This window comes from Takifugu rubripes, unplaced genomic scaffold (assembly GCF_901000725.2).
Source record: "Takifugu rubripes unplaced genomic scaffold, fTakRub1.2, whole genome shotgun sequence".
Lineage (NCBI taxonomy): Eukaryota > Metazoa > Chordata > Actinopteri > Tetraodontiformes > Tetraodontidae > Takifugu > Takifugu rubripes.
In genome coordinates, this window is record NW_021821654.1 from 29,983 (window position 1) to 51,431 (window position 21,449).

The 21,449-nt window shown below is 52.2% G+C and overlaps 2 protein-coding genes across 6 annotated transcripts; both read right to left on the reverse strand.

The window, feature by feature from the left end:
- Window positions 1-320: 320 nt before the first annotated feature.
- On the reverse strand, window positions 321-15,809 carry LOC101072295 (nuclear VCP like). 2 transcript variants are annotated; one of them, XM_029832476.1, is made up of 24 exons: window positions 15,693-15,809; window positions 15,199-15,272; window positions 14,057-14,127; window positions 12,763-12,815; window positions 12,555-12,639; window positions 12,368-12,434; window positions 11,883-12,140; window positions 11,658-11,751; window positions 11,333-11,409; window positions 11,061-11,195; window positions 10,666-10,767; window positions 10,380-10,497; window positions 9,885-10,023; window positions 9,076-9,373; window positions 7,681-7,902; window positions 7,446-7,550; window positions 6,636-6,698; window positions 5,670-5,789; window positions 4,596-4,695; window positions 4,109-4,215; window positions 1,978-2,054; window positions 1,799-1,890; window positions 973-1,070; window positions 321-526 (listed from the first exon to the last, which is right to left on the reverse strand). In XM_029832476.1, exons 2-24 carry the CDS (start codon window positions 15,253-15,255, stop codon window positions 482-484), a joined length of 2,583 nt encoding a protein of 860 aa, XP_029688336.1. In that variant the 5' UTR covers window positions 15,256-15,272; window positions 15,693-15,809; the 3' UTR covers window positions 321-481. The 2 variants fall into 2 exon arrangements, with proteins under 2 accessions (XP_029688336.1, XP_029688335.1); XM_029832475.1 differs by having other exon boundaries at window positions 12,368-12,437.
- An 873-nt stretch (window positions 15,810-16,682) lies between these two features.
- On the reverse strand, window positions 16,683-21,322 carry LOC115248709 (thymidine kinase 2, mitochondrial-like). Of its 4 annotated transcripts, none has more exons than XM_029832491.1 (10): window positions 20,811-21,322; window positions 20,318-20,355; window positions 20,044-20,118; window positions 18,865-18,918; window positions 18,575-18,664; window positions 18,402-18,475; window positions 17,983-18,071; window positions 17,589-17,668; window positions 17,428-17,508; window positions 16,683-16,841 (listed from the first exon to the last, which is right to left on the reverse strand). In XM_029832491.1, the coding sequence occupies exons 1-10, from the start codon at window positions 21,052-21,054 to the stop codon at window positions 16,755-16,757; spliced, it is 912 nt and encodes a 303-aa protein (XP_029688351.1). In that variant the 5' UTR covers window positions 21,055-21,322; the 3' UTR covers window positions 16,683-16,754. The 4 variants fall into 4 exon arrangements, with proteins under 4 accessions (XP_029688351.1, XP_029688354.1, XP_029688352.1 ...); XM_029832494.1 differs by having other exon boundaries at window positions 20,318-20,359; window positions 20,869-21,321; XM_029832492.1 differs by having other exon boundaries at window positions 20,318-20,359; window positions 20,842-21,321.
- Window positions 21,323-21,449: the final 127 nt, after the last annotated feature.

Sequence of the window (21,449 nt, forward strand, 5' to 3'; positions counted from 1 at the left end):
TGACTGGGACCTTGTGTCCTCCCTTCAAGTGAAAGCTGGACTTAAAACTGCTGAGTCATGGTTTGACTGGGACGCTTGTGCCCTCCCTTCAGATGAAAGCTGGACTTAAAACTGCCGAGTCATGGTTTGACTGGGACCTTGTGTCCTCCCTTCAAGTGAAAGCTGGACTTAAAACTGCTGAGTCATGGTTTGACTGGGACGCTTGTGCCCTCCCTTCAGGTGAAAGCTGGACTTAAAACTGCTGAGTCATGGTTTGACTGGGACCTTGTGTCCTTCCTTCAGATGAAAGTTGGACTCAAAATCACGACAGGAGACATTTCTCGCACTTAAATATTTTTTTGTAATTTGTTTTTACGAGTTGAAAATTACATTTACAAAAAACACAAATGGAATTTCAGGCATTTTCTCCTTGGACGTCGTCCTACTGGGACATAAAGCCGGAAAGGTTGTGTCCTCCAGGGGGAGGACGGGAGGTCCGCTCTTATCTGCTGATGGAGCCTCTGAGCTGCTCGTACATCTTCTGGTCCTACAGAGAGAAGAGCGGCACACGTGAACGACTGAAGTGGACAGGAGGAGACGGCGGCGTCCCCGACCAGGGGGAGACCAGACAGAAGCTTGACTGATCACATGGGGGACAAGTCCAGGGCTGGCTGTCCACGCAGGTCCAGCCCTGCAGCACACAGCAAGGTGCAAAGTCCTAAAAGGCCTCAAATGTCTTCAGTGGACCACCATCAGGACCACATTGTCTCCAGACGTGGGACGGTGGACGAGTCCAACTTGTCCTCAGGTGGTCCATTGTCCTCATTTTTGTCTGGAGACTTTTCTGATCTTCTCAGGTTTTTTACCAGCGCAGAACATTGACTACCTGAAACCTCTGGTCCCCCACAGGAGGGACAAGCAGCTACACTCTTGCTCTGTTTAGGACACCTGGATTTGTGGGAAATGTTTAAAGGTGTTGGCCAGAAATTTTACCTTTTTGGACACTGACGGACAAACTTTTTTGAAGGCATCGTCAAAGTTCTGCCGGGTCACTCTGATGTTGGACGCAGCGTCGCTGGACAATCTGGGACCTGTGGACAACAATCAACAGTCAGCAGCTCCTGAGGAACGTCCACCTCACCGAGGGACATTCAGGAGCCGCTGGACGTCTTTTCTGAGGTTTGGTCATGAAAAACCTCTTTAGCCGAGATGTGGAACAAGTTGGGACTTCCTCTCGTTTCACAGTCTTGGTTCAATCCCACCTCTGAAGGTGGAACCGATGTTTGGAACCAGAGTTGGACCAGAGTTCTTCCAGGTTTACCCCCAAATCTAAAATGGTTGTCGAACTCAAAGGGGAAGTTTGGTTTTTCTTCCTCGTGTTGACGCTTTCAGACCCACCACATGACCTTTGACCCGCTCCGTGTGACCCCTAGTGTCCATCGAGAGGAGCACATCTACCTCTGACCGGGTGGTTCTGCCAGCAGGCTGAAAGGAGCAGAAAAATGTTGGGTGCTTCCTCGGGGAAATCCTGGATCCTGCAGTGGCAGGTTGGGGCTCCTCCCCCTTCCACAGGTTTAGACATGAAGCTGAACTAGTGCTGAAGCTGCTCTACAGCGCCTCGTTTCTGTTTCAGACTCATGTTCAAATCCCTTATAAAGAAACGGGGGCCCCAGTTTGTGGGTTAAACCCTCCAGAGCCCAACTGGTCCAACCCTGGTCCGACCCTCAACTGGTCCAACTCTGGTCCGACCCTCAACTGTGGTGTGTTCCATATGTCAGTGTTGGGCGGGGCGGAGGGACGGGGTGGGGGTGGAGGTTACCTGAAGCCGGTTCCGAGGCGTGCTGAGTGTCCAGGAAGGCCCTCAGAGCACTGAGGGAGGCTTCCCTCACCAACGCCGTCAGGTCCGCGCCGCTGGAACAAACGGACGCACCTTTACACATCATCCCCACCTGCTGCCGAAGGTGACGGGCGAGCGGAACGTTTGAAGGTGGCACTCACGTGAAACCATCACAGCGTTCGTCGTGGGCGATCTCCTGGAGGCCCACGTCCTGGTCCAGCACAGGTCGGGTCCCCCCCTAACAGACAACCCTGGGATTACTTTCACCGTGACTCCATCAGCTTTTTAATCATGTTGAAGGCTGCGAGTCGTTATGAAATATGAAGCTGTGAATCTAAAGGTGCCTCAAACACGACCACGACAGAAACCAGCTGGGGAAGGACTGGGAGGAGGGTTGGCCCTGGATCACGCTCCAGACCTGGATGATCACGTCAACAGGACCTGATCCTGTCCACTTTTGACGGAAAAAGTGGACAGGATCAGCGCTCCAGTTCTTGCTGCACTGCACCGGGAGGAGCTTCTTAAGCTTGAAGTGGATGTGGGAGCTGCTGCAGGACCAGCCCTGAGCCCGGACCGGCCCTGAGCCCGGACCGGCCCTGAGCCCGGACCAGGACCAGCCCTGAGCCCGGACCAACCCTGAGCCCGGACCGGCCCTGAGCCCGTACCGGCCCTGAACTCGGACCAGCCCTGAGCCCGTTCCAGCCCTGAGCCTGGACCGGCCCTGAGCCCGGACCGGCCCTGAGCCCGGACCAGGACCAGCCCTGAGCCCGGACCAGGACCAACCCTGAGCTTGGACCAACCCTGAACTCAGACCAGCCCTGAGCCCGTTCCAGCCCTGAGCCCGGACCAGCCCTGAGCCCGTTCCAGCCCTGAGCCTGGACCGGCCCTGAGCCCGGACCGGCCCTGAGCCCGGACCGGCCCTGAGCCCGGACCAGGACCAGCCCTGAGCCCGGACCAACCCTGAGCCCGGACCGGCCCTGAACTCGGACCAGCCCTGAGCCCGTTCCAGCCCTGAGCCTGGACCGGCCCTGAGCCCGGACCGGCCCTGAGCCCGGACCAGGACCGGCCCTGAGCCCGGACCAGGACCAGCCCTGAGCTTGGACCAACCCTGAGCCCGGACCAGCCCTGAGCCCGGACCAGCCCTGAGCCCGTTCCAGCCCTGAGCCCGGACCAGCCCTGAGCCCGTTCCAGCCCTGAGCCTGGACCGGCCCTGAGCCCGGACCGGCCCTGAGCCCGGACCAGGACCAGCCCTGAGCCCGGACCAGGACCAACCCTGAGCTTGGACCAACCCTGAACTCAGACCAGCCCTGAGCCCGTTCCAGCCCTGAGCCTGGACCGGCCCTGAGCCCGGACCAGGACCAGCCCTGAGCTTGGACCAACCCTGAGCCCGGACCAGCCCTGAGCCCGGACCAGCCCTGAGCCCGTTCCAGCCCTGAGCCCGGACCAGCCCTGAGCCCGTTCCAGCCCTGAGCCCGGACCAGCCCTGAGCCCGGACCAGCCCTGAGCCCGGACTGGCCCTGAGCCCGGACCAGGACCAGCCCTGAGCCCGGACCAGGACCAGCCCTGAGCTTGGACCAGCCCTGAGCCCGTTCCAGCCCTGAGCCTGGACCAGCCCTGAGCCCGGACCGGCCCTGAGCCCGGACTGGCCCTGAGCCCGGACCAGGACCAGCCCTGAGCCCGGACCAGCCCTGAGCCCGGACCAGGACCAGCCCTGAGCCCGGACCAGGACCAGCCCTGAGCTTGGACCAACCCTGAACTCGGACCAGCCCTGAGCCCGTTCCAGCCCTGAGCCTGGACCAGCCCTGAGCCCGGACCAGCCCTGAGCCCGGACCGGCCCTGAGCCCGGACTGGCCCTGAGCCCGGACCAGGACCAGCCCTGAGCTTGGACCAACCCTGAACTCGGACCAGCCCTGAGCCCGTTCCAGCCCTGAGCCTGGACCGGCCCTGAGCCCTGAACCTGGACCATACCTGAGCCAGGACCAGCCCTGAGCCAGGACCAGCCCTGAGCCCGTTCCAGCCCTGAGCCTGGACCGGCCCTGAACCGGCCCTCCCCTGTTGTGAGGTGAGGCTCTGGAGGAAACCCAGTTGTGGTTTATCCCGAGCACAATCCCTTTTCTTTGTTCCACAAAGCGTGACTTTGTTGGACTTTGTTCCTTCAGTCAGCTGATTCAGACCTCGGACCTTCCTGTACTTTAACTTTCACACTTTTACAATCAAGTCCCAGAACAGCATCTGGTACCGGAGCTCTTGGTCTAAAGTCTAACCTCCATGAACGTGTAGGACCCCCTTTACCTTAGTTATAGTGAGCAGGATGGACAGACGGTCTGCTGGACAGGGCAGACCCACATACAGGATTTTATCGAGCCGACCCGGCCGCATTATCGCAGGGTCGATGATATCTGGCGAGAACAAGACGCAGAAACACTTTGTTGACACATTTCCAAGACATTTCACTGTGAAAGCTGCATGGAAGAGGGATTAGATCCTTTACTTGATGAGATAACTGAAGCAAACAAGATCCACCTGAAAGAGTCTTGATCATAAAGGAAAGAGCCACTAATGCGTCTCACATCAACCTCGCCAAGATGGGCGGAGCCAAGGCTCATAAAGGACCTGCTACTGGGCACCAGCGACTGGTGTTGGTCCCACGTAAGCAGGACAGCGATGTGGAACGTAAAAACCACCAAGACCAGTTGCTAATATCAACATTTGAACAGTTGTTTACTCTCTTTCCAGTTAAAACCGCTTTAACCCAGACAGGACGTCCTGCCATACAAACCTGGCCTGTTGGTTGCTGCCATGATGAACACCTGCCGGCGGGCCTCCAGACCGTCCATCTCTGTCAGCAGCTGGTTGACCACCCGTACACTGGCCCCGGACTGGCAACACACAGGAACATGGAACGACTGGCTAATTCAGACATGTCAGAATGTGCTGACGGCGTTGGAAATGTTTGGGGATTTCAGTGTTTACAGCAGGAACTTTGTGATAGGACAAGGAGCAGATCCTTGAGGAGGGACTCAGTGGGAACACTGAAGCCCCATTAAAGTGGGGGCTACGTTCCCATGCTGCAGCCTCGGACTGAGGACACACGTACTGGAGCAGGCCTGGACCTGGGTAATGGGAGTGGGGGTCTGTGTGGGTCCTGGTGTGGGTCTGTGTGAGAGTGTGGGTCCTGTGTGAGAGTGTGGGTTCTGGTGTGGGTCCTGGTGTGGGTCTGTGTGAGAGTGTGGGTTCTGGTGTGGGTCCTGGTGTGGGTCTGTGTGGGTCCTGGTGTGGGTCCTGGTGTGGGTCTGTGTGAGAGTGTGGGTCCTGGTGTGGGTCTGTCTGAGAGTGTGGGTCCTGGTGTGGGTCTGTGTGAGAGTGTGGGTCTGTGTGAGAGTGTGGGTTCTGGTGTGGGTCCTGGTGTGGGTCCTGGTGTGGGTCCTGGTGTGGGTCTGTGTGAGAGTGTGGGTCCTGGTGTGGGTCTGTGTGAGAGTGTGGGTCCTGGTGTGGGTCCTGTGTGAGAGTGTGGGTCCTGGTGTGGGTCTGTGTGAGAGTGTGGGTCCTGTGTGAGAGTGTGGGTCCTGGTGTGGGTCTGTGTGGGTCTGTGTGGGTCCTGGTGTGGGTCCTGGTGTGGGTCTGTGTGAGAGTGTGGGTCCTGGTGTGGGTCTGTGTGAGAGTGTGGGTCCTGTGTGAGAGTGTGGGTCCTGGTGTGGGTCTGTGTGAGAGTGTGGGTCCTGTGTGAGAGTGTGGGTCCTGGTGTGGGTCCTGTGTGAGAGTGTGGGTCCTGGTGTGGGTCCTGTGTGAGAGTGTGGGTCCTGGTGTGGGTCTGTGTGAGAGTGTGGGTCCTGGTGTGGGTCCTTGCTCTCACCTCGTGGCCTGATCGTCGGGGACACAGCGCGTCCACCTCATCAAAGAAGATGACACAGGGAGCTGAGTTCTGTCCTCTCTGGAAGACCTGTCTGACCGCCCGCTCACTCTCACCGACGTACTGATGAGACACAGAGACACCGATGAGACACCGAGACACCGAAGAGACACCGATGAGACACAGAGACACTGATGAGACACAGAGACACCGATGAGACACAGAGACACTGATGAGACACTGATGAGACACAGAGACACCGATGAGACACTGATGAGACACAGAGACGCCGATGAGACACAGAGACGCCGATGAGACACAGAGACGCCGATGAGACACAGAGACGCCGATGAGACACAGAGACACCGATGAGACACAGAGACACTGATCTGATCTGGGCCAGTGTGTGGGTCCTGGTGTGGGTCTGTGTGTGTGTCCTGGTGTGGGTGTGTGTGTGTCCTGGTGTGGGTCTGTGCGTGTCCTGGTGTGGGTCTGTGCGTGTCCTGGTGTGGGTCTGTGCGTGTCCTGGTGTGGGTGTGTGTGTGTCCTGGTGTGGGGTGTGTGTGTGTCCTGGTGTGGGTCTGTGCGTGTCCTGGTGTGGGTGTGTGTGTGTCCTGGTGTGGGTCTGTGCGTGTCCTGGTGTGGGTCAGTGTGGGTCCTGGTGTGGGTCAGTGTGGGTCCTGGTGTGGGTCTGTGCGTGTCCTGGTGTGGGTCTGTGCGTGTCCTGGTGTGGGTCAGTGCGGGTCCTGGTGTGGGTCAGTGTGGGTCCTGGTGTGGGTCAGTGTGTGTCCTGGTGTGGGTCAGTGTGGGTCCTGGTGTGGGTGTCTGTGTGTCCTGGTGTGGGTCTGTGTGGGTCCTGGTGTGGGTCAGTGTGGGTCCTGGTGTGGGTCAGTGTGTGTCCTGGTGTGGGTCAGTGTGGGTCCTGGTGTGGGTCAGTGTGTGGGTCTGTGTGTGTTAGGACATACACACCATGTTCAGCAGCTCGGGACCTTTGACAGAGATGAAATTGAGTCCTGATTCGTTGGCCACGGCCTGTCAGGAGACACCAGTTAGCAACAGAGCCAGAACCACACAGAAAAACAGGAACGCTGCTGAATTCCATGAAACATTCCGGCCCACAAATGAACTCAAGGGTGAGTCATGTGACACTGGAGGTGCTGAATAATTTACAATATGGTGGAGAAGGAAAAAACAACAACAAACCTGAAAACAGGTCAATTCTCAGCACCTCTCAGCCTTTATTATCATGTAATGAGTCTACTTCTGTCTTCATGATCATGTAATAAGTCTTTATGACCATGTTATAAGTCTACTTCTGTCTTTATTATCATGTAATAACTATACTTCTCTCTTTATTACTATGTAATAAGTCTACTTCTGTCTTTATTACCATGTAATAACACTACTTCTGTCTTTATGATCATGTAATAAGTCTACTTCTGTCTTTATTATCATGTAATAACTATACTTCTCTCTTTATTACTATGTAATAAGTCTATTTCTGTCTTTATGATCATGTAATAAGTCTACCTCTGTCTTTATTATCATGTAATAACTATACTTCTCTCTTTATTACTATGTAATAACACTACTTCTGTCTTTATTACCATGTAATAAGTCTACTTCTGTCTTTATTATCATGTAATAAGCCTACTTCTGTCTTTATGACCATGTAATAACTCTACTTCGGTCTTTATTACCATGTAATAACTCTACTTCTCTCTTTATTATCATGTAATAAGCCTACTTCTGTCTAAATTAAATCACATTAACAACCACCTTGGCCAGCAGGGTCTTTCCACATCCTGGAGGTCCAGTTAACAGGACACCAGATGGAGCACTGAGCCCCAGAAGCTTGAACTGCTCTGGGAAACGCACCGGAGCCTGAAAGACACATTGAAAATCATTAAAAATCTGATTTTACCTCTTTCTTCCTCACAAAAGTCTTCATTTCTGTGAAGGAAGACTTGAAGTCCTTTTTCCTCAGGATGGTCCTAGTCTCGGTCCCAGTTACCAGGATGGCCATGGTGAGCTCCTCTCTGATGTCCTGCAGAGCGCCCACGTCCTCCCAGGTGACATCAGGCACGGTGGCGAAGCCCTCCCTCTTGGCTGAAGGCTGCACGCTGGCCAGAGACGCCTGGAAGTCTGACATCAGGATGGAGAGGCCGACCAACCTGTCCTCGGACAGGGTCTCCTTGTTCCTCAGAAGGTGTAACAGCTGCCTCAGATCTGGTTCCTGGACAGAACATGTGAGCCTTTAGGTTAATATGGGTCCACATAAGAGTGACAATAGTGTCAAGTCATGTAAATGTAGAGGACAGACTACTTTTAAGATCAGACTTAAAGCCTCCTCTTTCAAAAAGCTTATTGTTACTAATTCTGTAGTTCCAGTTACTATCATAGACAGACAGATTATCATACTGAGGGGGTCGTCTACTCATTAGGTCACATCTTAGCTATGCTGCTATAGGCCGAGGCTGCCGGGGTCCAGAAACATGATCACCTGACAGGCCTCTGTCACCCCACTGGGTCATGGTTTCCTCTCCTTCTCCTCTCCTCTCCTTCTCCTCTCCTCTCCTCTCCCCTCTCCCTCTCCTCCCTCTCCCTCGCCTTCTCCTCTCCTCCCTCTCTCCTTCTCCTCTCCTCCTCCTCTTCTCTCCTTCTCCTCTCCGCTCCTCCCCTCTCCTTTTCCTTCTCCTCTCCTCTCTCTCCTTCTCCTCCCTCCCCTCTCCTCTCCTCCCCCCCTCTCCTCTCCTCCCCTCTCCTCTTCTCTTCCCCCTCCCTCTCCTCTCCTCTCTTTTCTCCTGCCCTCTCCTCTTCCCCTCCCTCCCCTCCCTCCTCCCCCCTCCTCTCCTCCCCTCCCCTCTCCTCTTCTCTTCCTTCCCCTTCCCCCTCCCTCTCCTCTCCTCTCCCCTCCCCTCCCCTCCCTCTCCTCTCCTCCCCTCCCCTCTCCTCTCCTCTCCCCTCCTCTCCTCTTCTCTTCCCCCTCCCTCTCCTCTCCTCTCCTCTCTTTTCTCCTGCCCTCTCCTCTTCCCCCTCCCTCCCCTCCCCTCCTCCCCTCTCCTCTTCTCTTCCTTCCCCTCCCCTCCTCTCCTCTCCTCTCCTCTCCCCTCCTCTCCTCCCCTCCCTCCCCCTCCCCTCCCTCCCCTCCTCCCCTCTCCTCTTCTCTTCTTCCTTCCCCTTCCCCTCCCTCTCCTCTCCCCCTCCCCTCCTCTCCTCTCCCCTCCCCTCCCCTCCTCGCCTCTCCTCTCCTCTCCTCTCCTCTCCTCTCCTCTCCTCTCCTCTCCCCTCCCCTCCCCTTCTCTCCTCCTCTCCTCTCCTCTCCTCTCCTCTCCTCTCCTCTCCTCTCCTCTCCTCTCCTCTCCTCTCCTCTCCTCTCCTCTCCTCTCCCCTCATCTGATGTACATACCTGTGGAGGATCCTGTCCTGGCTGCACACCAGCTCCTGGGTCGCCGTCTGTGGTCTGGCCCTCTGCATCGTTGTTGTGGGTCTGAGATCCAGCTGTTGAGGGATGTTGAGGGGAGCACTGACTGGAGCTCCTCGGGCAACCTCCCAGGTGTATCAGGACTCTGTTGACTGCATTCATGGCAGCTTCCCGACACAGAGCCATGAGATCTGCTCCCACGTAGCCTGGGGTGAGCCGGGCCAGCTGCTGGTAGTCCAGGTCTTCGGGCAGCTTTAGCTTTCGACACAATGTTTTCAGGATCCTGAAAGAGAAATCAAGGTTCTGCTTCAGCGTTTGAGTGCTGTGACCACTGGAGATCGGGAACTGGTGTGGACTGTTGCGGTATTTCCCAGAAACAGGAGGCAACGCCAACATGTCAATGACGAGGAGAAACCCAGCAACCTGATTGGTTAAGCGCAATGTCATAATCGTCCTGCTCAGCTACTTTGCTACAGCCTGATCAGAGCAGGTCAGGTTACTGGTCCAGACTCTGCACGACACGTTGAAGCTTCCCTTAATGCATTAGCCTTAGCTACACAGGTAAGCTAATAGAATCACGTATATATGCAGGTCCGTGGCAGCCACACATGGAGTCAGTGGAGCCGTGTTACAGCGAGAACATTCCCAATGTAGAAAAGCCGAGATTTCAGGGGGTCCCGGGTCACAGTGGAACTCTCTTTATAAAAACAGCTTATAAAGGAGTCCAGAGGCTACGTTCAAGAACAGAGAGATCGCCGCAGATATGGAATACAAGATGGAGCTGTTCGACTGACCGGAGACGCGCCGCTTCATCGGGAATTCCGAGGCAAATTTCCCGGTCAAAGCGTCCAGCTCTGCGGAGGGCAGGATCCAGGGAGTCGGGCCTGTTGGTGGCACCGATGACCATGACTGGCGCTGGAATACTGTTCAAATCTGGAAAAAAGAAGAAAGGGGGCGTAGAAATATGTCTTTTTCTCTCATCTTTTATAGTTTCTCATCGATCCAAACTCTGAAGAAGGAGGAAACATAAATATGGTGATGAATATCAAATTTGACATCTGATAAGTTGCCATAGCGACGTAACCCTGGACAGGACTGATTACCGTGAACTCATCACTGAATGAGAGGTAAATAAAAATGATTGGGTGAGTGAATCAGGATTCTAAGCGTAAATAATGAGAAATGTCGGCCCAACACTGGGATAAAATTAGATTAACACATTTCCTTGTTAATCCGGTTTCCTCCCCCTGCTGGTGATATAAGTGGCTACCAATAAGTAAGTCCTGTACCGTCCATGCAAGTTAGCATCTGCGCAACGATCCTCCTCTCCATGTCTTTAGAGGCCACTTCTCTCTTGGGGGTAATGGCGTCTATCTCATCTATGAAGAGGATACACGGGGCAGAGCTCTGCAGACACAGGTCGGAGAGGAAGAGGCACGTGAATCGAGCCTGTCCAGCATCTGGAGCAGGGCCGGACTGCAGTCATAAACCGCCCCAGTCAGTCCCTATTGGGTTTGGTTTTTCTGTAATTAACATCTCACTGGGATGTATTCAAAGGATCAAGGCAAGACTCACCACAGCCAGGTCAAACAGCTCTCTGAGCTTCTGCTCAGACTCCCCAGACACTCCAGAAACCACCTCTGGAGCAGAGACCTTCAGCATGGGCAGCTGCAGCTCCTGACACACGAGACAAGTTAACCTCATGAGAGACAGGCCTCATCCATGGGCTTCAGGCCTCTGTGAACCACCACCTGCCCGTCCTAGAAGCAGGGGCCCGACTGAGCAGAGTCTTCCTCCAGCGGGCTCATGCGTGCAGTTTAAAACCACCTCGAGCAGCATAACTGTAGCTCTGTTCACTAAAACTCTGTCCATTCTGACCTCTTGACCTCTCAGACCCTCCAGGGAGGGTTCACAGACTCTAGCTAATTTAATTTCTGGTTAGGAGCAGTCTAGTGCTCTGTGGTCCTCACCCCAGCCACGGCCTGGGCCAGCAAGGTCTTTCCACAGCCGGGGGGTCCGTGCAGCAGGAAGCCCCTTGGAGGAACCATTCCAAGTTGCTGGTAAACCTCTGGATGGTGCATGTGAATCAGCAGCTTACAGAGCTCCTGCAACAATCAACAAAGGCAATAAATGCAAAAAAACCCTCAGGAGATAAAACAACAACAACAACAACAACAACAACGCTGGGAGCTGGTGTGAACCTTCAAAAGTGCCAATGGAGCCTGAGAACGGTGGAACGTACCATTAAAGTCGCTTCATTTCCTCCCACATCCTCAAACTTCAGAGAAGGAACCTGCAGCTCCGGTGACTTTGACTTTGCTGAGACACAATTTCCAATGACAATGAATTCTTGGAATAAAACACGGCGCCGAACGCGAGCAGCACAACGATCACAAAATGTTTGCTCCCAAGTTGCCCCCGTCCAGCAGAATCTGGGTCCCCTAGCGTAGTTGCCCCCGGTAGTCCTGGACACCCCCGAGGTTCACGCTCTCATTCACTCAGGTGCACTGTTTTAGGACCCGCTGTGTAATAAACAGGCATCAGATATAAAGGGGATGCAACACTACCTTTCTGGGCGGTGCCGGTTCCCGTGGACGCCGCCGCTTTCCTTTTGAACTTGGTCTGGGATTTCTCGGCTTCCAGCTGGGACGCGTCTGTGAGCTGTGACACACAAGGAGCACGGTCAGAGAAACTTGTGCTACACACACACACACACACATATACAGTATATATATATATAATGTTTACTGTCTATGTGTGCACGCCTGTACACACATTTATTACACACTTACACTTGGAGTTTTGGTTCTGGGCTGCTCTTCACTGGAGTCCAGGTTGATCTTCTCGGGGCATCCGCTTTTATCAATGAACCAGCCTCCTGTAGTCACCGTGGTTAATGAACTAGGACCAGGACCAGGACCAGGACCAGGACCTGGACCTGGACCAGGACCAGGACCAGGGTCACCAGCAGAATCCCTCGTGGCCGTGCTGCAGTCCGGCTGTGCTTTTCGGTACAGGGATGTGAGAGAACTGTTCATGTGATTGGAGGGCTGCAGAGGGCAAATACCAGGCAATGAGGAGTCAGCTCATCCATACGTGCAGAGATCCAATATATACGTTAACAAGCAGAGCATGACCGGACCTGCACTAACACACTGTTTCAAGCCAATATTCAATATTCCCATCGGCCCAACGCGGCCTCCTTCGCGGCCAATAATGCCAGCTCAGAAAAGGTCACGTAAAGGTCACCCCTTCATCTTAAAAAATGTTTTCTTACAGTGTTTCCCAAAATCTGGCAATCGCCATCAGATGATTCCTCGGAGCTGCTGCTGCTGCTGCTGCTGCTGCTGACACACACCTCTGAATTAGTTCCAGACAATAAGAGCACTAACAGAAGTGCAGGAGGTCATCCTGAGGAGCAAGAGTCCGTCCTGCTGGACCAGCAGGGACAGGACGGGGTTTACCCGGTGTCAACATGGCTGTGCTTCAGCCTCTTATTCAGGGGTTTATGGTCCGTCGCCTCAGACTCCCTCAGGATCTCCTCATATGCTGTGAGGGGAAGAAAGAAGAAGGGCTGCAAACCAAAGATACCAAAACCAAGCAGGATGCCCCACCTACGTCTTTTACAAGGAAAAAGGAAAGCAAGCAGCATCCTTGATTGTGGCCTCGTACCTTTTTCTACTTGGATTCTAAAAGCCGTCTTCTTTCTTCTGCCGTACTCCCGTCTGTGGATACAACTTTAATCAAACACTCTTTCGTAGACAGACGTGCAGGTGAAGAACCTGAACAAGATCCATCTGCTGATGATGTTGGAATGTAGCTGCGCTACTACTAATAGCTCCTGAAACCAGGACCGGTCACCTCACAGGGGTTCAGTTCTTCGAATCACCTTAAGCTTTTGCCCCATTAGGGTCTCCCAGTCAAGTCACGTGATGAGCCAGAGAAAAAGCAGTCCAAGACCACCCAAAGTGGTGTTGGTGCGACTCACTCCAGGGTTAGGGTCCAGGATCTGAGGCTAGGGTCCAGGATCTGAGGCTAGGGTCCAGGATCTGAGGCTAGGTTTCAGGATCTGAGGTTTGGGTCCATGATCTGAGGCTAGGGTCCATGATCTGAGGCTAGAGTCCAGGATCTGAGGCTAGGTTTCAGGATCTGAGGTTTGGGTCCATGATCTGAGGCTAGAGTCCAGGATCTGAGGCTAGGTTTCAGGATCTGAGGTTTGGGTCCAGGATCTGAGGCTAGGGTCCAGGATCTGAGGCTAGGGTCCATGATCTGAGGCTAAGGTTCAGGATCTGAGGCTAGGGTCCATGATCTGAGGCTAGGGTTCAGGATCTGAGGCTAGGGTCCAGGATCTGAGGCTAGGGTTCTGGATCTGAGGTTTGGGTCCAGGATCTGAGGCTAGGGTTCGGGATCTGAGGATAGGGTCCGGGATCTGAGGCTAGGGTTCAGGATCTGAGGCTAGGGTCCAGGATCTGAGGCTAGGGTTCTGGATCTGAGGTTTGGGTCCAGGATCTGAGGCTAGGGTTCGGGATCTGAGGATAGGGTCCGGGATCTGAGGCTAGGGTTCGGGATCTGAGGATAGGGTCCGGGATCTGAGGCTAGGGTTCTGGATCTGAGGTTTGGGTCCAGGATCTGAGGCTAGGGTTCTGGATCTGAGGTTTGTGTCCAGGATCTGAGGCTAGGGTCCAGGATCTGAGGCTAGGGTTCAGGATCTGAGGCGTGGTCTGTTCTACTCAAGAAGGACTCCCGGGAGACCAGACCTGTCACTATTAGCAGAGCGGGACGGTCCAATGGTGGGACGAGTATCAGCAAGGAGCTGGGTGGGACCAGCTGTGCCTGGTAGTGACCTATTGACCAACTACCCTCCTACAATGGTTGGACTACGACCTGAACCAGGATTCCTGAATGATGGAATTGGAAAACAACAGAAAACAGTGTGTGGGTGTGTGAAGGTACGTTAGACACTTGCCTGTAAAGGTTCTGAAGTTCAAGGGCAACAGCAGCGATATCCACAGAGTTGCAGTTGCTGGACGTCAACCACTGAAAGCAGGTGGACACAGGTGGACACAGATGGACAGAGATGACACAGTTTGTGGTCACCTGTACGCTCGGTACCACTTTATGCCTTCCACAACCTTGCAAATGTGTCTGGACACACCAATCTGGCTGTGTCTCTTCAAATGAATAACGTAGCAGTGGGACAGGAAAAGAGACATTTGTCTATCTTGGAGACGTTCGTTCCAGGTTCTGACTGGAAGAGGAAGTGGGGGAACCTCTAGAACAACTGCTGACCCCCTCCTGGCAGCTGTAACCTTAACCTGGCACTTCCTGTCGGGGGAACCAGACCTGCACGTGGCTCAGCAGCTTCTGCTGTCAGGTTCTTTGTGCTCCTTTAAGGGGTTCCCTTAAGAGAACATTTTTGGGACATTTTAGCTGCTACCATGAAAAAAATTAATAAGCAAATGAAATGAGCCTCCAGACTAAATATCAAACTAACCTCTTATGCCACCTGTACCAGGTCCTCAACACCGCTACTGATGCACGATCCCACGCTGCACCGCTGGGACCGAAAGAGGAACTTCTCTCTATTATTTTTGGCACTTTACAGCATAAAAGGTGACCAATTCTTTCTTGATCAGCTGTATGTTTATTGGATCTTCTAACATCGTTTCCAGGTGCCTCCACTGAAGCTGCTCCTGAGTGAAGTTACTGTTTTAACTTTCTATGAAGACATGCAGAACATGCATTTGTGCAGGCCTTGGCTGATTATAATCGCATAATGGCGTCCTTGTGGAGGGACGGAGTGGGACGATTCTGGAATACTTCATATAATTCAAAGGAGGAATGTGAACCCTACCAACCTACACACACACGCACGCACACACAGGAGATAAACAGAAGCTAGAAATGAAATTATTCCAAGAACAATGACAACTGTAGGACTGTCTTTCCTGCACTCTGCAGCTTTAGAAGACACAACTGTGGCTCATCCACAACACATCTGACTACCCAGCCTTTGTCCAACCATTCAGCAGTGTCTCACACACATAAGAATCGTACATTTCCGTGCAGGAACAGTGTGTGTGGCTCCGGGGGAAGATGCTTTCCTACCTGTTCCACTCTCTGCCTGAGACGATTATCCACCCAGTCACTTCCTCTACTCTTCATTTTAGGCTTCTCTGGCTCTGATAGGACATCAAAGAATTAGCTTTTACATGGCTACACATTTTGGTTTTAAATATATTTCCTATAAATGTTTGATAGAGACACAAAGTAGCCCTTAGCATCAGGAGGGGTGAAAACGACAACACGTTTGATCTAAAATATTACAAATTTATTGGTGGGAAACAGCAGACTGCTAAGGTGGACTCTGGCCAGGTCCGTATAGAACATAAGAACTTTCTATTCATTCAATTCTACTGTTTTAATTCTGCTGGGAAAACGTGAAGTGTCATTTATGAAGCAAATACACTGTTTTATGCTTCCACCTGAACCTCCTGGTACAGAACAGGTCTGAGTAAATGTACCGTTAACACGTAAAGAAAACTCTCTGGCACACATATTAATATTTATTATAAAATTCATTCACAATGCATGTTTCTCACCTCTCAGTGGGAACGTAGCAACTTATTTTGATACAGCGTGGGACGAGAACGAGACAGAGCGGAAGTAGAAGCAAGAACTTCCGGGTCAAACAACATTTCCGCGTCGCTGTTTCACTTCAGAACATTTTCTGTTGGAGAAATTACTTTCTCTTCCTCACATGACATGACACAAACTGTTTTATGTTATGCTATTTTTACGTTAGTATTTCATAATAGGACTTTCCAACATAATAGTTCGAGTTGGGGGAAATGCGGTTGATTTAGACTGATATTGATTGAGAACAGTGAGAGTAGCTGCACCATTTCAGTATTTATTCTTAAGGCGAGACAATAAATAATACTCGTTGTTTGGGTACAGCTTCATAAAAATAACCTCATCAAAGTCCTACAAGACATTACACAGCTATAGCTTATACATAAAAAGTCCATCTTTGATTTGTAAGTAGAAAGTTGAATCCTTAAATTTTAGAATAATTTCCACTAAATAAGGATCTAAATAAGGAACACCTGTCAGCCCCTGGCCCACACCTCCCAACATCACACACCCTTTAACCCTGACCCTAAACCAGACCCTGACTCTGACCCTAAACCAGACCCTGGCCCTGACCCTAACCCTCACTCTGACCCTAAACCAGACCCTGGCCCTCACTCTGACCCTAAACCAGACCCTGACGCTAAACCAGACACTGGCCCTGACTCTGACCCTAAACCAGACCCTGACTCTGACCCTAAACCAGACACTGGCCCTGACTTTGACCCTAAACCAGACCCTGACGTGGTGTTTAGCACCAACTACAGGAGCCTCGGGAGGCTGCTGCTGAGCCTGGTGGAGCCCAATTATTACAGTTATCTGATTACTCTCATCAATTATTGCGGATCATTTAAACATTTAAATGGCGGCAGACAGGAGTAGGAACATTTTTAAAAGTTACTTTTTAAGTCCTGATGATGTTAGTGAATCTCCAAGGATTTAACGAGAGTCAAGTCCACCAGTCTGTTACTCTGATTTATTCAACAAATGAAACAGGTTAATCGTATAAAAATGCCTTAATTAGTGTGATATCAGCTGGAACAAGCGCTGAAGATTGTATTCCGGTTTTCTTCATACAGCTGAAGCATCTTCTGGAGGTCATGGTCACCAGGAATAACCTGCAGGGAAAACAAAGCGTTTATTCCCAGTTTTCCCACCTGAGTCTGCAGGTGAAGAGGAAACTAAAGATTTCACCATGACACGTTCATTTCATGGAGGATTTGTCAGCAAACCACCAATAAAGTATAAAGAGAAGAAAGATGTGAGGAAATTCATTTTTATACTGCAATCATCTGTGTGAGATCATCAGTAACCTCTAAGCATCGCTGAGTCCATGTGTGTGTGTGTGTGACACAAATAAGCAGCAGCAGTCAGGAAGTGCTCCGAGCGTTGCTGAGAAGGTGCACGCTAACGGCCGTGAACTCAGACCAACACTGTCCTCCCCACCCTGGAGTCCACCACCTTCAGCCCCGTCCCAGAGGCGACCTCGTGCGAGGACTTCCACCCACATCCGACCCAACCGAGCCACTCCATCCCCACAGTGGTCAGGGTCTACACAGGTGGTTCTGCAATCATTGTGGTGCTGGTCCTGAACCCTGAAGCTCAGATTCTGAGGAGGGAGCCTGTGTGGCAGGGAGAGCCCTGGGATGTGCTCCTGAAGGTTTGGTGGTTGGTTCTGGTGAGAAAGTGTGACGGGTTGCTCACCAACACGGGGGCAGGAAGGGCCGCGTACGTGCGCTTGACCAGCCAGTCTTCATACAGCTGGTGGATGGACTCCAGATAGTCCTGACGGGCACATGAGAAACAGCCGTTTGACTGGAGCCCTCAGTCGATCCCGCTCACTGAAGCATTTAAAGCTTCCTTACTAGTGAAATTGCACTCTCCTCCTCTCTGCACCTGTGCTTCAGCCTCTGGTAACAGGTCTCAGGTGTTGTCTGCAAATACACTGGAGACAGGGCAGAGACAGGGTAAACACACACACACACACACACAAAGTGAGATAAGGTGAGATGAGGTGAGATAAGATGAGATAAAGTGAGATAAGGTGAGATGAGGTGAGATAAGGTGAGACGAGGTGAGATAAGGTGAGATGAGGTGAGATGAGGTGAGATGAGGTGAGATGAGGTGAGATGAGGTGAGATAAAGTGAGATAAGGTGAGACTAACAAACACCACTAACAACACTCAACACTCCGAGCCCCCGATGGAGCTGTTGCTAAGCTGGGGAGGAACCAAAGGGACCAAAGGAGAACAGGCTTACCAATCAGATCAACGGGGATGGAAATGTTCGTGGTGATCCAGTCGAACCACTCGGTGAGAACAGCGTAGTCCACAGCAGGCATCCGTCCACTGGAGACACACAGGACGCAGTCAGACACCCTACAGCTCACACCACCCTTGACCTTGTTGTGCCAGGAGACCCTCGCTGAGCTGCACATCTGAAACTTCCAACCATTGGTTTTAAGTCTATTATCATGCTGGGCTCTCAGGGAGCTCATGGAGAACAGTGCCTCTAGCACCTGCTCTCTATTATTCGCTGAAGCTACTATAGCAACGAATCCTCATCCACCGTTGCTCCTCAAACTCACCCTGGACTTCAAAAACATGCCCCCACCCCCGAAACACACGTTAGAGGAAGCTTGTTAGTGGCTGCTCGTCGCCAGGGTAACGAGGCGGTACCTTCGGAATAGATTCTCCACGAAGATGTGTTTGGCACTGAAGATGGACCTCTCCATCATTTTCAATGAAGTTGACTGGGAATAAAGAGCAATAATGAATAAATGGGGAATAAAGAGCAATAATGAATAAATGATCCATAAAAGAGTGAAATCAGCTGGTTGAGCTGCACTAACTGGGCACGACAGGTGATTAACCAGCATGGTCAGCTGGACGTAGGTCTGCAGTGTGATGCCCCAGCGGGCTGGATCCTGATACATTAGAGCCTGTCAGGAGAGACAAGCACACGTTTACACAGGAACCCCCCCATGTCCCCCTCCAGCAGGAGCTGATGGTCCAAAATAGAAGTCTGAAAGGATCTAAACACAATAGTAATGATAATGATGATGAGAGTAATGAGGTGTAGCTGGACGCTACGTTCTACAGTCTTGTTAAAACCTAATGTCTAATAACGAGACTCCAGTACCAGAGGGTTGTGTCCGTGGACATTCTTCCACTTACTGACTGGTTCTGTAAGGACCTAAAGAAAAGACAGAAAGAAACTCTTAAAGAGAGAAATAATGAGACGTTTGCAAAATGATTAGGAGACAAAAATAATGCCAGTGGGCCACAACTCTGCAGCACTAATGAGGCTATTTTTAGCATATTTGGTCCATGTCATGACTCCTGGCTGGTCCCTGTCCCCTTCCTGTCCTCCTCTCGTCCTCTTCCCAACCCCTTCCTGTCCTCTTCCTGTCCCCTTCCCAACCCCTTCCTGTCCTCCTCTCGTCCTCTTCCCAACCCCTTCCTGTCCTCTTCCTGTCCTCCTCTCGTCCTCTTCCCAACCCCTTCCTGTCCTCTTCCTGTCCCCTTCCTGTCCTCTTCCTGTCCCCTTCCCAACCCCTTCCTGTCCTCTTCCTGTCCCCTTCCTGTCCCCTTCCTGTCCTCTTCCTGTCCCCTTCCCAACCCCTTCCCAACCCCTTCCTGTCCCCTTCCTGTCCTTTTCCTGTCCCCTTCCCAACCCCTTCCTGTCCTCCTCTCATCCTCTTCCCAACCCCTTCCTGTCCTCTTCCTGTCCCCTTCCTGTCCCCTTCCTGTCCTTTTCCTGTCCCCTTCCCAACCCCTTCCTGTCCTCCTCTCATCCTCTTCCCAACCCCTTCCTGTCCTCTTCCTGTCCTTTTCCTGTCCCCTTCCCAACCCCTTCCTGTCCGCTCTTTGCTTACAGCACTTCCCTTTTGGGATGCCTCGGTGCTGAGGGGGCCTGTGTGACTAACTGCCTCCATGGTGCCAGAGTAATGTGTGATTCCACATTAGCCACACAGGCTGAACCGATGACCTCTGCTCTGAAGACCGAGGTCTTTTGGAGGACTGAGGACCCTCCTGAGGACCCAGCGTGAGTGAAGAGGCCTCAGCCATCTTGGTGGGGGTCAGAAAGAGGCCGGGCAGGGTGAGGAGGTCCAGCTCTGTTCTGGGCTGGCTAAGCTAGCTAAGGCCTCCATGCTGGACGACTCCAACCACCCACGGGGCAGATAAAGGAATAATAAATGAATAAAGCTTTAGTCATCCGTCCCAGTCGTCCCTCGTTGCAGATGTGTTCCATTCCAGGCTAACGCAGACAGACGTCACCAGACACACTCGTGCAAACTCACAAATCTTCTTTCAGTACCTCTATATTGTTAGTTTTGCCGAAATACTTCAGACAAGTGGTTTTCCCACTGGCGATGTTCCCTTCAACACAGATCTGACAACAGAGAGGTAGAAGTTAGATTCCAATCTATAAAAAGACGAAAGTGATAATAAAAATGGTATTGGTATTGGTTTAGGGGTTCATGTGGTGCTTTTATTGTTGCTTTTATACCTTTGACCATTAAAATGAATGTTGTGCAGGACTAAACCGAGGATGGGGGGGGGGCAGGGCCGAGCAACTGGAGCAAACCTACCACTGCTTTCCTTTCCTGTCCGTCTCTCACCAGTCTTCCTGGGAACAGAGACATCAGAGTTAGACAGACAGACAGATGAGGACCTGTCCTGAGGACCTGTCCTGAGGACGTGTCCTTCCCCCTGCTCAACGTTCCCCCTCAGCTGGTCAGCTGGACGCTCTCTCACCTGATGCTCCTAAATTTGTTTGTCACCTGAATATAAATGACATAAATGAATGAATATGTGACATAAATGAATGAATATAAGTGATATAAATGAATGAATATAAGTGACATAAATGAATGAATATGTGACATAAATGAATGAATATAAGTGACATAAATGAATGAATATGTGACATAAACGAATGAATATAAGTGACATAAATGAATGACAGTCAGCTCCACCAATAGCGTTTAATTACCCCGGATTCAATTAAAAGGTGATTAAAATGTGCTTCCGCCATTATTAAACACCCAAACGTTGAACAAAGCCAGTGTGAACGATGCTCACCTGGACCCGGCCCCCCGCGGCTCCCTGCTGGACCCGGCCCCCCGCGGCTCCCTGCTGGACCCGGACCCCCGCGGCTCCCTGCTGGACCCGGACCCCCGCGGCTCCCTGCTGGACCCGGCCCCCCGCTGGCCCTCTCAGAGGGGCCCCTCACGGCCGCGTTCGACCCCCCGACGACCAACCGTGACGGAGCCAGTCCGGAGACTGTTACGCGCCCCAATAGTGACGTTACACGAGCACTCGACATGCTGCAGAATGGAAATTTAGTTTTTAATAAGAAAGACACAGAGCAACGGTGGTTCAGATGTTCTCCTGCGCTGAACGCGCCGCTTTCTCTGCTCTCATCCGAAAATCGAAGCGGTTTAGCGGCTTTATTTCAGAACGAGTCGGTGTTTACATGGCAGAGCCGGGGCTTCTTCGTCCTTCCCCCCGGTGTCGTTTCACCGCTGATGCCTGAGTCACCGCCACCTAGTGGCAGAACTGAGATCGACCCAGCCGCCGGTTCCTCATCAGGCTGATGTGGTTCTCTGGTACCGTCCACCCCTACTTAATTAAAAGAGCACATCCCAAAAAAAAAACATTTAAAAAAAACAAAAAAACAACGTGACTTCAACTATATTTGAAAGTGAAATAATGTGAAGT